At 34.8% G+C, this 15,551-nt stretch overlaps 1 protein-coding gene across 2 annotated transcripts in view; it reads right to left on the bottom strand.

Moving 5' to 3' along the window:
- Positions 1-1,597: 1,597 nt before the first annotated feature.
- The window catches only part of LOC148657541 (carbonic anhydrase-like), a 20,012-nt gene continuing 6,058 nt past the window's right edge, over positions 1,598-15,551 (bottom strand). For both annotated transcript variants that reach the window (XM_088643960.1, XM_088643959.1), the window contains exons 2-7: positions 14,990-15,187; positions 11,554-11,672; positions 10,350-10,445; positions 8,916-8,978; positions 8,407-8,562; positions 1,598-2,861 (exon numbers count right to left, since the gene is read on the bottom strand). In XM_088643960.1, coding sequence (XP_088500086.1) covers positions 2,742-2,861; positions 8,407-8,562; positions 8,916-8,978; positions 10,350-10,445; positions 11,554-11,672; positions 14,990-15,187 — 752 coding nt within the window. In that variant the 3' untranslated portion in view covers positions 1,598-2,741. The remainder of the gene's footprint in view (positions 2,862-8,406; positions 8,563-8,915; positions 8,979-10,349; positions 10,446-11,553; positions 11,673-14,989; positions 15,188-15,551) is intronic.

Here is a 15,551-nt window from a genome sequence, read left to right as displayed (position 1 = left end):
CACAGCAAACCCGCAATAATTTCCAGTATGAAACTGCTGCAAACAACCACTACTTCTTTTCTTGTGGTCTTCTATTGGTGATGTTTAGAGAGTTTTGAGCAAAGTTCAGGTTTTCAAGACTTACTTCCTGCAGAAACTAAGCTTTAGTCCGCCTCTCACAAGAGGACAAATCTTTTGATTATTGCTTTTTCTGAAGTCTGATGGATTTGTGATTTGTTCTACAAATCTTCATTCTACATGTCCCTATTGTTCCTTCTTGAGTATGTTTGGCAGGTGCGAAGTTTTTACAACTATATCTCAACTGCATGGGCAATGTCCTTTAAGATGCTGAAAATCATGGTTTCATACAATAAATATCTGAAAACTATTGTTTTGTAAACAATACATTTTAAATTAATTCATACCCCTGATGAAATATGAACAATACATCAATTAACAGAAAAATGTACAGATTGGATAGTGTCTCTTGCTTAACAAATCTGATTTCACATACTGTAGCAGTCTTAACAGCACTGAACACAACAAAGTCATAGATAATAGGAAAAACAAAAGAGTTACATTTATTCACACTCCCTGTAGTTAAATTTTTGGAAATGCTCTTCTGGCAGGGTTAAACTAACTATATGATGTGTAACTACTGTATGATATGTAACTACTGTAAGAACTGTATGATGAGTGGATGAGTGTTTCATTTAATTTTAACCATTCATGACTAACAGTGATGCACTTAAGTGACTTTGACTGCTGGATAATTGCACTTAATGGCCTCATGACTGATAAAGACGATGGGACATAGGTGATAAGTCTTTTCAACTTGTTGATTAATAAGGCAACTTAAAATTAAGACAGAAGAACATGGATAGGAATCAATATATCCTGCTTATCAAGAAGAGATTGCTCTTGCTCTTCTTTGCTACAAGATTCAAAATCTCAACCATTTTCATAGTCATTTTCAAGCCACCTGTTCCATTGCATCAGCAGCCCAAGATCACAACAACCCACACATCATCAGTTCAGCTGTCAGCAGGCAGCTAAACAGTCATTGTTTGCAGCCAAATGACCAGACAAGGGCTCAATGCTCCCTGGTGTCCATCAGCGCAACAATAATCTTGTTCAGGCACCACAAGAGGAATGGGATAGAAATTCACTATGAACTATCTTATATATGCAAGCCTACAGCATGAATGGCCACACAATATATTTTCACAGAAGATCTTCTATTAATGGCAGTCCATGTTAACCAGCATACTGAATTTACCTATATCATGCCTGTTCAATAAAGCATTGGTGCACCTGCTACAAAATTATTGTCATTTTCTGGATATATATCTATTATATCTATATTATATCTTATTATATAGGTGATAAGTTACTTTTAGGGTTTAGGTTAGCAGACAAAGCCACATTAACAAAAACATTATCTGTATGTGCCCATTTGTGCACCTTTTTGCATTAGGATCCCTAGGTATTTTATTATATTTAATAAAGTGAAAGTTGTACAATACAAAGTCATGTTTTCTATGTTTTAGGTTAATGCTTAATTGGCATAATTACAGTTTAATGATGTAGAGTGGAATTATGACAATGGAAGCATACAAATGATAAAATACATATTTTATTGCAAACTTTCAAAATTAATCAGGTTACAAAACTAAATTTATAGTATGTAACAATATTGCTCAGTAAGACTTTTCAAGTAGGAGTTGTTCATGATTAAGACATTGATCTGACAATTCTTTGCTATCAAACTTTAAAGCATGAAATACCTAACCCATTAATTTACTGTCCCTTTATTTGCTGTACTTCAGAAACACTTTGCATCATAAAAACAGATTAAAAACATGATTTTTCAGTAAGGCTATGTGCTTGTCATTGCTGGTAGCAAGAATTCTAGATTGGCTCCCTAGTACAAGAGTTCCAGTTTGCACAATTCCTGATTTTAAAAATGTTAACAAGGCATTCAATAGCTGCAATAACAACAGTGCATACTACATAATGGTACATGCTGAAGTACTAGCTGCCTACGTGCAGTCAAACAGATCTACAAGGTTATGACGAAATTCAGTTCATAAAGGATTCAGCAGTGACTACAAATGTGGGTTAGTAGATGCTAGGAGGGCTTTCAGGCTCAATCAGCTGTGATTGCACTGAATGTCACATTCCATTAAGCTGCCGTGATCCTGATACAGGGAGATAGGGATTATGGACTGAAAGGATAAAGTGCTTCTCCTCCCCCTATACACATGGTAATGCTTCATTTGTGCTGCCTGTAATGTTTCTCTTTTGATGTTTTTATAGGGTTTATTTGATGTACATATAGCATTTTATTTTTTTCCAATGGAAGCTGATAGATCGGATTAAGAACCTACTGTATATGCTTGGCATCAATTGCATAATCTCATTCTCAGACTTTTGTTTAGTAATACATATTCTTATACATAATTCTTAATAATTAAAAAATTCTAACATATATATATAGATCACTATATATTTACTTGTAATATTTAACCAATATGTCTATTGGGCAGTGGCAGATATTAGCAAATCGTTTTTCTAAACTAAAAATAGGTACATGTACTATGCAGATCTATATAATTTATATAAGAGAAAAGAAACTCCTGTAGAATAATGGTTCTATGACAAATATCATCTCTACAGGGGATGGATTGCTGTAGATACTATACAACTCTGATGAAGCGTCATTTTTGCTGGTTGCAATGTTTTCTGGAACGGTGCTTTTCTCATTTGAAGGAGGCTCGGACCTTCCTTCCCTTGAGGGGCTGGGGTGGGCGGTAGTTGTCCACCATGCAGCAAGCGGTCTCGCCCTCTGCGGTGAACAGGAGACTGCGGAATTTCGCCATCTGTGGAAACACATCAGCTCAGCTACAGTGAGCCCCTTCCCTGCTGTAATAACAGGATAACCTGTCTCATTTGAACGATTCACCAACATAAAAACGGAGAACACTCTTCTTACATAAGTTAAAAAGAGTGCATGCTCATTTAAAAACTTTCAAAAAGTAGGAAGAAGAGTCGTAGCCAGCAATTGATTCTCCATCGCGTGCAGCCAAAAACAAGCCGCATACACTACTAAACGTTTTTAGAATGTTCTTTTTCTCTGAATATGACTTTTTATCTTTTAATCTGTTTAAAATATGTTTTTTTTTTCTTATGTGATATTTTCAATTAATTAAAATGGATTTTGGACACACTTTTATATTTATTATTTTGGCATCACACTCATTATTTGCAAATCAAGGTATTTTTACACTGTATCATTTCAGTGGCGATAAAATTGTGAATCAAAGAGATGCTTATGTGCAATCAGAATATGATTAGTTACTTGTACTTGTACTTGTAATATGTCTGCTTCACGTTCTTAATTTGATTAAGTAAGATTTAACTGTTTTCTGTAACAAAGCTCTTCAAGATTTTAGCATATTATATTACATTGCATCTCAAATTGTACTGATTTAACCAGACATGGACATACTATAACTCTATTAAGAACTGGGTGTGTACTTGCAATAAAATCCCTTTGTAAACTCCTATTTGCAACTACACATGGTCTACCAGTGTAGTTTATGGTTTTGAGGTAGGAACAAGACAGGGTAAAAGTATTTAAATTTCCAAACAAGCAGATTTAAACACCCTAAAAAAGGCTACACGAGTTCTAATCAGCCCTTTTATACAAAGGAAAATTCAAGGATATTTGTCAATAACTCTAAACAAATGTAACATTCTGCTCTTTGTAAGCATAGAATAAATGTAACAATTCGAGAGAGCATGAAATATATAAACACAAATGCATGTATATACTGTACATCATTATCAGAAAACCATTTATTCCTGGTAAAGTTCAGGGTAACTCAGAGTATATCCTGGAAGCATAAGACTTAAGCCAAGCTTACATTCTGGGCAGGGTGCCAGTTCATCTCTGGGTGTGTGTACATAGACAATTTAGAGACATTATTAATCTAGCCAGATGTCATCTAGGTGGCAAATAACTGAAGTATAAACTAATTAATTTCAGAAAACTCCACATAGAAATTGCTTCAGTCAGGCATTAATCCCAGGACACAATACATATACACCTACAGTATACAGGGATTTAACATCACCACCAGCAAAAAAACAAAAAACATACAAAAGTGCATTTCATACAGGAACAGGCATAACAACTGTGATGAAATCCTTACTCACATGTGCCTACCATTCCTGTCAGAGGATACAGATCAACTTGCTACTGAGAACAAAACCAGATACCTTTCTACCTGCAAACATTTTGTTATAAATACCTCATCAGATCCTGTAGAGAGACTTTTTAGCAAGGCAGGCAAGAAAAGTATAATTTAAGAAATATGAAATTTGAAGAGATAAAGATGATCAGATTATACCCTGTTGTTAAAGTTTGGATATAAACACTGAATTAACATAAAATCGTAAACTTATGCTAATGCTGTTTTGGAAGGTTATGTGTTTTTTTTACTTGTTTTTTAAAATATGAACACTATTATATACCTGAAGACCATTTTTTCTAGTATTTCTTGGACTCAAGTGCATATTTAAAATATATAACATTCACCATTAAGATCAATGCAGAACTTTGTATTTCAATATTGTAACGAATTCGGGTTCTTGGGCTTGTGCCCTCGCCGCTCCCGCCCCAGTTCCTCCCTCACCACATGGGCGCAAACCCGGCTCTCCAGCGCCAGAAGAGCTAAAGAAGACCTTCCTCAGCCCAGGCAGCCAAGATCCCTGTTAAGTGCAGGGGCGTATTCGTTACTCTCCCCCACTTAATTCGCTGACCTCGGCGAAGAGCAATCCCATCCCACCTCTGACACCAATGTAACAAATTCGGGTTCTTGGGCTTGTGCCCTTGCTGCTCCCCGCCCCAGTTCGTCCCTCCACTGCATGGGCTCGAACCCAGGTCTCCGGCGTCGCTCAACAGGGGTTTTGGTGGCTGAACTAAAGAAGACCTTCTTCAGCCAGGGCAACCAACATCCCTGTTATGCACAGGGGAAGGCAGTGCTGTAACCGCCCTGCAACCAGTTCGTACAACCTGTATGTCGGCCGTTTCGTTACAATATGATTAAGAGCCATCACAAAGTAATTTACAAATTACATGAATGCAAGTTATAGTGTTTAACTACACAAGTCCATTGTGCCATGCAAGGGAATTTGAATTTAACTGGAATTTGATTCAAAGGAATGGGATATAAATAGGTGGAATTGGAATTGATCCTAACTCTGTCCCCACTCCTGGCATATCTTTAAACAAATCTTAGTGATTACTATAGGTAATATACTCAAACAGGAATACTTATTGTTTTGTATTTTAAAGATACTTTTACACCAATGTTTTATTTGTTTTATTGTTTATATTATTGTTTATATATATAAATAAAAAAAACATTTTGTTAATTGTATCATTATTAAAACACCAAGAATTTGTTATAACTATGTAAAATATTGGTGCCACTGTCCTGCTAGTTCACTGCAATGGTGAGGTGGTGCTTGTCCATAGTTAAACTATGTGCTATCAGATTTAAAGGATAAGTTGCCGTATTCTAAATATAGTTCATCTGATATACCCAATGGAGGGATAAAGCGAATTTGATTCCCTTGCTCATATTAGAGGTCTATAAGTGTCCTTTAAGTAACATAAAAACAGCATCTGGTAAAAGGTTACACTTACTGCCTGCACAAGTCTAAATTTCCTTGAACGTTACCTTCCCTCACAAAACAGTACAAATATATTCCATGGATTTCCCATTTGCATTTGACGTCTGTGACAATTTTACTCACTGATAAATCCTATATAGAAAGGACCTATTATTAACAGCTACAAGCAAAACCAGTATTTGACAACTTAATTTGGTACAGTTCATAATTTTACATTCTAAATACCATTCTTTAAGAATACTTTAAAGGTACAATCCAGTAATCTAGCATGGTTCACCATTTTTCCCAGAATGACACTGATAAATTACCCAGGGGCAGCTGAGGATAGCAGCAATTTTTGTCATGGCTTTCTAGAGTGGGTGAGTGTTACTAAAGGCCATCATCCCTATCATGCATTTAGCATTGCGGTCTTTTTCCACAGGTCATTGGTGTGCATATAGAACTACGTATTAATATTGATCAAGTTACCTGTTGTACATTTAAATTTTTTAAGAATGTTAACATTTTAATTTTTTTTACACTTATTTTGTATACTTTTGTAGCCTTATTTTAGTAACACAAAACTTCTCTCTTAACAATTTCATATAATAACCATAGTGTATGAAGGTAGACAATCAACTAAAACATCACAGACTGTGTAAGATGTTTAAATATATTTATTAAACAGCATCGTCCTTCCCTTGTCTTTCCCTTTTCTGATCATTCCATTTATGTGGATGTGTATTTGTGTGTTTGTTTGGTTGCTCTTTTTAACTGCTTTACCATTGGAAGAGGGATGACTTGAGTACATTTATTTTGAGTCATTAGTTACTTTATTTGTATTAGTGATATAGTATACTTTATTTTCAATGGCTCTGAAAATGTAATGCATACAATCCAAGGAGCACACAAGCAGGTATTGAAAATTCTAATATGCATGCTTTGTACACAGCTATCAACTCAAGGTGAAATATAGTTATTTATGTCATAGCAGAAGCATTATATATCTGTCCCTTTTTGTCATCTACATCCGAGCTATCTAGATCTTGAAGCAAAGGCAGTCCAAGTGAACACATGAGTCAGTCAGAAGAATTATTTGGTTCTTAAAACTGCACTGCTATTATTAGACACCTTGTCTACTGTGTTATCCTTGACATTTTCTGTCAGACACCAAAGACGATCCTAATCAGTACTGACATATACATGAATTAAAACATTCAAACTGCTGCAGGTCAGAGATATCTGTGTGGGCACTTGTTGTGTATCATACCCCAAGAACTAAAAACACTACAATTTCATGATACTAATGTTGCTTTTCAACTTCATATAGTGTGAATGCTTCAGATCTTTTATACCCAAGAAAGCATTATTATAATTATTTCTTCATGATCCTTTATTATAGTTTTTGCCACCCATGCATTTTCAGTTTTTTTTTCCTCATGAGGGTTGCAGGTATTATGATTTGTGTTTTTCTGTTTTACTTACAGTATTCTTACAAAAAAAATCTGAAGATAACACAAAATGCAAATTGAAACAGTATTTTATATACCCCAATCAATTCAATTAGCTTTCATTCTGGATAACCACCATCATTTTAATTTAATTTTGTGTACATGAAAATTGAATAAAGTGCAAGAGTATCAATTAAGTTTTACAGAAACTGCATTAGCCATGTGCCCCTTGAATCCATAATTTAAGCACAACCTAAGTCTATGGTGTAGTAATCTAATAACCTTAGGAATAATAGCTGCAAAGTGACTACATTTCAACAGGTTCATGTTTTAGTCTTAAGAGGTTTTAACACTAATTAACATACATTAGTTATCATCTTAATTTAGTTGCAAAGCCTTGTTCTAGGATGATTCACCAAGTGTGGCTTCTATTGTGACACATTGGTTTGATAACCTTAACTAAGTGTGAATTTAGCTAACCTTGCAAATGACTGCATGGGTGCAGGTTTAGAACTGTAGCAGTACTAAGAAGAGCTTCAGTCTTAATTACAGGAAGCATGATTGCACCATTATAAAGCAACCTTCACATTAGTCCAACCAAAAATTACTATGCTACGTGCTGAAGCCAGTGACGCCTGCATAAAACACACAAAATTAGGATCTTTTGCTATACTCTGCAGAAGAAAAATATAATGTTTGTTTCAATTGTGGGTTTACCTGCTGATGTTTTTCAGTCATGCTGTCTGTGCTATTGTTCCATATTTTAAACCAGTTTTGAAGGAGCCATTTATAAGCATCTACCAAAATAAATGCCCTTGTTTTTGACAAATGCCACATCAGTTTTGGAAAATGGACTGGTTTTTTTCTCCACGTATGCATTTTTCAATACATGCATTCTTTAACAGGCTTGATTTATTTAAAAAAAGCTTATTTTATACTGATTAAACTGGAGTAGAAAAGTTGAAGATTACTTGTTCTACAGTGAATGACTTTCCAGACAATTCTGTATTAGTATTATTTGGGTGTCTTTATAGTACAAATATATATATATATTATATATAATATACAGTGAATAGCAGTTATTAACTGACAAAAACATCAAGCATTACATTTTTAAAGAAAGAAAAGGAGTAGAACTGTCAATTACCTATTAAGATTTCGAGGTAGGAACTATAAGGAAGATATCATAATGGTTGTAAATAATGATTAGACAGGCATAAATTGCTTTATCAATTTAACTGGAAGTGTAGTTTTCACAACTATTGTGTGACCCTAATACTGTAAGCTACAGTACCTGTTCTGAGCTGACAGTGATGGGCTCTTTGAGGACGATCCAGGTGACACTCTCCAGCAGGGGTGGGGTTGTCAGAGACCCCTCATATGTCCAGAAGTCCAGAGAGGAAGGAAGTAGAATCTTGGGGTCGAATTGTGGGAAAGGAGTTTGCTTTCCCTAAAGTAAAAAGGCAACTTATTCAGAGCTGTTATTATTTTATTGAAAAAGATATTTTGCTTTTAAGAAAATAAAAATAATAATTCCCAAAATAATTTATCTCCAACATTTGGGCCTGTATTTCTGCTAATTTAATTTATAATTCATAACTTTCATAACAGCAGAATGCTTTAATGTGAAATAGTTATTTTGCTCTTAATCTGATTACATCAGATACAAAATTAATGTTACAATGGGCTTAAAAGGCTTCTTATATAAAACGAGCTGTTGTGATGTTAATTGGAGATGTGGATCGGAATTCTTGCTACAGTGCATTAACAGTTTGTAAAAGATCTTGATTGTGTTTTTCTGACCTTTGTCTTAATCGCATCAAGGGCATCGAGGACCTTCTGCAGGTTAGGACTGGCGGCGCCAATCTGAAAAGAACATTTGGTAATAGAGGTCATCATAATAAAAGAATTATTCCCCACCATAGAAGGACATTTTCCTTCTTAAACTTGAAAGTGTCAATATGCAATGTCTGTCATAAATGTTTTTTAAAGAACTCCAAGCTTTTATCTTGACTGCTGCATATCATATCAATCTATCAATCTAACTGCGACTATACTTATTGCTATAATCTATACTTGTTGTAAATTCTTAATCCATTCTTCAGCAGCCCGCTGACATTGTCATTACAGTTGGATTACTGCAAAAGAACAATGCATTCTTCATGGATCGTACTTATTTGCTCATGGTTTAATGTAATAATTGAGCTTTAAGAACTACTTTTAGTATTCATTACTGTTACTTCAATACTCTGTGGAGGCTTTAATAAAATCTTATCCTATAATAATGAAAAGTAACAATCTTAACCTGGTCTGTGGGTCTTTAGAATCTTTTAGTAGCTCTTCTACTTAACTAGTTATCCATAGCATCCATAATGTTACTACCATAATTCATATTTCCGAAGCAGGTATAGGCTTTCTATGCATCAGTTCACTTAATGCATTTGTGTCATGTGAAGCTCATCCCCAATTGGAATTCGGTAACCACTTCTCAGTCACACTCCCAGCTCTAAGCAACATAACACCTAAGTTGACATCAAAGAAATTGTTGGCATTCCCTTGTTTATAACTGGCTATGGATTGAGAGTAAGTTAGCAGACTTTAATGTGTGGATATATAAGAACATACTCCCAGGCTCTTCAGATTTTGCTATTTTTGGGAACCACTTACACTATGTGAACCACTACACGACAGATTCTTTAATCTTAAAGTGGTTTCGGATGTATCCACACCCGAAGAAGGCTCCACAGCCAAAACGTTGTGTTTCTTCTCTTCTCATGGAATAAACCTATTACTCGTTCCTTTGCAGCCTACACATGCGGACACATCTACCTATTTGAACTACTGTATCCTGATACATGCTGACAAAATCAAACTAAGGGACTATTTCAGAAAAAAAAATCAATCAAGGACTAAAATCAGAAAACATTTCCTTCTACATAGGGCCATGTCTGGAAAAATCCATAATCAATAATCCAAAAGTAATCATCTTAGAATTTTTGTCAGTGTGTTAATGAAAAGTATGAATCAATACTAGAGGCATTTCTTTACTGGTGGGACTCTAACGAGTTACCTAACCACAGTGTCTAAGATCACTGTATGAATTAATCAGATCACCAACTACTCAAAGTACCTCTTAAGTACTTTTCAGCTTCGACAGGACATAAGAATGTACAAAATCCTGCAAGGATGTCTATGGTTTCTCTCTAAAAGAATCAATAAAATAATAAATAAACAGACCTTGAGGAAAACGCCGACAACAGCCAACCCATCTGGTGCCTTTGCAGCATCTCCAAAGCTCGCGTATTTCCCAGCATTCCAGTGAACCAGATGAAGCTGCAAATAAATTTAGAATTACAACAGCTAAACTAAAATATTATAAAGGTTTAATAACCCATCATACCTTAAACAACATATTTTTTACAACAATTACACATTTCTTGCCTACAATGTTTTATGAACTTAAGAAATGTATATGATGAGAATATATTATTTGAGGTATTGGAGCTCACTATTGATATTGCAGTGAAATGGGTTTAAGTGCAAGTCAATGGGTACATGTAGGAAAAAACTGCCTCACTGCCAAATGGCCAAGTCTTTTTGAGCATGTGGCAGGATACTTGTCTGGTTTCACTGACAATTCATGTTTGATCTCTGGCTCAGAACACCCTACCAACTTTCACTGTATGTTGTAATACTGTAGATACACAAATTTATGTAAACATTCTGTATATACATTACCATCAAGCATAGATAAAGGCATTGTACAGACCCATGCTAAAATTCAGAGAGCTCCAGTTTATGAGTTGTGGGTTTAATTAGAAATTAAAACACAGCATGACGAAATGTTTAAAAATAAAATTGTTTAAAGCATTTATAAATAAATTGTTTATGTGGTGAAACACTAAAGACCAGATTTGACACACATCACTGGACTTAAAATAATCTTCACATGCATTTAAAACTACAGAGACCTGCATCACATTTTAGGAGGTTAGTGCATTATATCCAAATGGAAATAATATGATTTTCATTTGGGAGCTCCCTAATTAAACTTCAGCTCCTTAGCTGTGAGAATATTAGTTACCTCATCCATACTATTGTCAAATCTCACTTTTACAAAAAAAAAATACTTTTAATACACTATATTTTGACTGCTGGCCAAAAATTACAGCCGGCAAAGTACAACAACAGGAAATTTTAGTTTTCACACATGCCTCCCTCCTATGTATGAATTTCCCTGTGCTGAAAAACACAAGTCTTAAAAGGGTAACTCAGTCTTCATGCATCTCCATGCATCTATGGGGGTGACATTTTGCACAAAGGTTTTTTTGTGATGTAGATCAATATCTATAAAGGACAAATTTCCTGTGTGAGAACGCAAGAAGTTACTTCTTCTTTTTGAAAAGTGTAAACCATCTTATAAAGTGAAGTGGTGCAATACCTCAGCTGCATACTTCACTCCCCCCACAGTGTGCTCTGATCCTCTTTCATCGCTAGCACCCCAATGGAAGTGGAACTGACGCAGCCTGTAAACGCCGGAAATTGGTCCTCCTTGCAGTGCTGTTGACAAAAAACAAATGTGAAAGCAAAACCAAATCAGTGACCCATGAATTGCTAACCCTGGTTTACATGTTATCTGGGTTGATCTGAACATGAATATTTACACAAGAAATGTTTGGATTATGGGTGGCACAGTGGCACAATTATGGAGCGTTGGGGGTGTGGGTTCAGTTCCTGGAATGCTATCTGTGTGAAGTCTATATGTTGGCTCCATGTTTGCTGGCTTTCATCTAGGTGCTCCATTTTCCTCCCACAGTACAAAGACATACTGGTATGGTACAGTAATGGTACTGGCCCTGGTGTGGGTGTTTCGTGGTTATGTTCTTGTGTGCCCTGCGATGGACTGGCATATTGTCCAGGTTGTATCCTGGCGTATCCTGGCGTATGTTGCTTGCCAGGATAGACTCCGGCTCCCCTGCCACCTTGCATTGGATAAAGCAGTTAGAAAATAGATGGATGTTTGGATTTCAGCTGAATACACTGAAACTTAAAATACGTATTTGGCTTGTAAGTTATTTTTTTTTAAAAAGGAAGACAAATGTTGACAAAATGTCAATACGAGATTAAAAAAACAGTTTACTTGTCTTCCATAACCGATAAATACTAACACAGTTCTTACTTAAGTTGCAGTTTTACTAGATTACAGTAGTCCTTAATTTTTAGCAGTCCCAAAAAATTGACGGCATATCCAAGCACAACCCAATTTGAAGGTTAAGCAAATGAGAGACTGTCTCGTCTTATTTTCACTCATCAATTTTTTAAATTGTTAATAAGTTTGGAAAACAACACTGTAAAACATGCTGTTTATTATTCTATCGACAAAACTAGAACATATTTAATCCTTTACAAAAACATTAATATATCACAATACTTCTGTCTGCCTAACTATCGGGGGTGTTAAAGACTTCTCGGCTACAGAAGCATTGTGTCAGTGTTAGTATTATTTTGTAGGCAGACCTGTTGATCCTTCAGATTTACAAAGCCACTTCTCCCAATGATGCCCAACAATGAATCATCAAAATTCTACAGGACATATTTGGATGATGATACTAACAAAATGTAACATTTTGCCTGTAAATGTAATAAATTAGGCCTAGATATATTATTATCAGTTCTTGTAACACATTTACATAATTGTACAAATTGTTCTAAGCTTGCTGGATGTAAGTGGGAGATGTAACAGGAACATTTGTCATTGCTGTGCTATTTTGTGTAAACACAGAATTTTAAGTCAAGACTGTTCTCATTTCCATGCAGCCTGGTGATCATGCTCCTTTTCTGAAGTGCTGTGTTGAAAATAACTCCTAAGCAATGTCATCTCAAGGTCGTCAGGTATTCATTGCTTGATTAGAAATATCAACAAACTGAACTAAAATACTTTAGTGCTCTGATTAGTGAGCAAAGCCTTAGAACCAAAGTATCTCTGCAATTAAGGAGGGCAGTAGCATATGAAAGGTGTATTTCTATGCTTGTGTTAGCAGTGTGACACTTGTTTTTCTCATCTAGAATCTCTCCACAGTATGAAAAAATGATCTTTGCCACTGAAAATACCAGTCTTCAAAATATTAATTTCTTTCTATCGACTGAAGTAGGGGTTTTCTTACTTTTTCAATTTAGTTTCTTTATATCTTGAACAGTGTCCTGTTCATGAACAACAAAGAGTTCTTAGATAAAGAATGGATTATCTGTGGATGGTTACTCTAAGTAAACTTAGCTTTTTTTTTCATAGCAGAGTCATCAGAGGAATCCTTGCTCCATTTCATGAAAGGGAAAAAATCTAAAGAGTGGCTAAACATTGTAATTCTATGTACGGTAAGTGTGGTTCCCAAGAGAGGAAATGGTAAATGAATGTAGGTAATTGTGTTTCAAATGACCTTTAGTCCAACTAGGTGGTATGTTAGAAGAGCAGTGTAGCCACTCCAATCTGACATCCTGTTGTCTATTTATCAGATAAACCAATCACTAGATGGTTTAAATGTTACCTTTCTCAGAAAACACACACATAAGCTATATGTCATTTTTATTGTTAATTTTAAATCTCTTTGCACATATATTATTATTATTATTATTATTATTATTATTATAGAATCAATAACCATTGAACAAACAAGATTAAAATCAGACATTTTTTAATTTCTTGGTATCAAGAATCTGGAAAAACATACTCGCATACCAATTCTAAACAAAAAAGTTGGCATATTGGAAGGAAATATTGGAAGGGATTAATGAATTTTCAAAATTATCCCTTTACAGTTTATTATATCAGTGCAACAGATAAAGTCTGCAAATTAGCAGTAAACTAATAAAATAATTTATAGATTAACAACCGAACAAGAATGTTAATGTGGTACAGTATGAAAAAGAAACTGGAAGCACAACATATTATTTTAGAATTGATCATTTCTCCATTAGAGCAGTAAAATCCAAAAGACCCTCTAATTCTAGTTGTGGGATTGCTATACACAATATCAGCTTAAAGATAAAAAATATTTATTTCTTTATGCCAACAGTTTTCAAATAAGATTTATAAATTGTTATTTTAAAGTGTATCTTATTGAAAGCAGTTCATAAACCATTTTAGCCTAATAAAATTAGTTATTATTTAGTATAGAGGCTGAACTGTTTTGAACTATTTTCATAGTGGCTCATTTGTGGGCCATCTGACTAATAATCAGTTTATTCTCAGTACTCTGCTAGGCACCTAAGCATTTTCCCAGGGAAACCAAAGAGCCGCAAGAAAATTAATCATTAACTAGGTTCTCAATGCCAAAAAGCTCCATTACTATGACCTCTTTCACATGTACCATGTGTATCGCATATCGGCGGTAGGATATATAAATGTTTATAAAATACTTTTATCCGAGAAAATTTAATCCTACAGACTTTCAAAATTACATTATAATTACAATGTTCTTTGTGCAAAACCTAGATCTCAATATCCTGGTAAATACTGTATGAGTGCACAGTTTCATATTTCACTATCCATTCACATGATAATTAATTAGAAAAGAAAAATTATCTTTGGAACTCAAAACCGAAAAGTTTGGGCTTGAACTGACTTTCATTTTACTAAGTGTCACTTTGCACTTTTTCACTGTCAAAGTGCTAATGTAAAATAAATTATTTTGGTGTAACAGAGAAATGTTATTGATGTGCACATGACATATGATGTACATTATGGCCATATGTCCTTGTTTATATTTTAAGAGGCATTGTTTTTCTGTATCACTCTGTCATTAATATTTAATGTCAAATGCTGAATATACCAAAATAGTGGTTATACTGTATGTTTTTCAATTATACAAAAAAGTACTAACTTGAGCTGTCGTTTTCATCCGCAAAGTCAACTTGGAAGGAATGTCCATTGTTCAAAATCCCTTTGGATGTGCTGGGATCATAAACGATACGGAGTGGCTTCAAATCTGGGTCGTGCTGTGCCTGGGAGGGCACAATGTCAATGGGAGACTGCCTGGGTCCTTGAGCAATTGGAAATTTCTCATGCCATTTGTCTGGTCCTGTAATAAAAAGGAAGAAAAATCTTTATTTAATGAATTGTACATCAAAAAACAGTTCTAATATTTTATCTTAGGATGCATTTAATACAGGCTTTTTTTAAGTATAAAGGATTTGTATTAATCTGCTTTACTTAGAAGAGAAAATGATGTTGAAATCTGCACATTGAAATTGCACATTTAAAGACAAGGAATCTTATGAGAAAATAAGTTTTCTTTTTACTTGACTTGTAATGAACAACTGTTATTATCTCTCTTCATCAGCTAATGTATGTTTGCTGCTGATATGTTCAGTACGGGGCAAGTAGCTTGTCCAGATAGAACATGAAAATAGAAACAATGAGGCTTTTGTGGATACCTGCCATTG

This window comes from Lepisosteus platostomus, chromosome 8 (genome assembly GCF_059453375.1).
Source record: "Lepisosteus platostomus isolate fLepPlt1 chromosome 8, fLepPlt1.hap1, whole genome shotgun sequence".
Taxonomy (NCBI): domain Eukaryota; kingdom Metazoa; phylum Chordata; class Actinopteri; order Semionotiformes; family Lepisosteidae; genus Lepisosteus; species Lepisosteus platostomus.
Note: the sequence above shows the minus strand (reverse complement) of the source record. Positions and strands in the feature narration are given on the sequence as shown.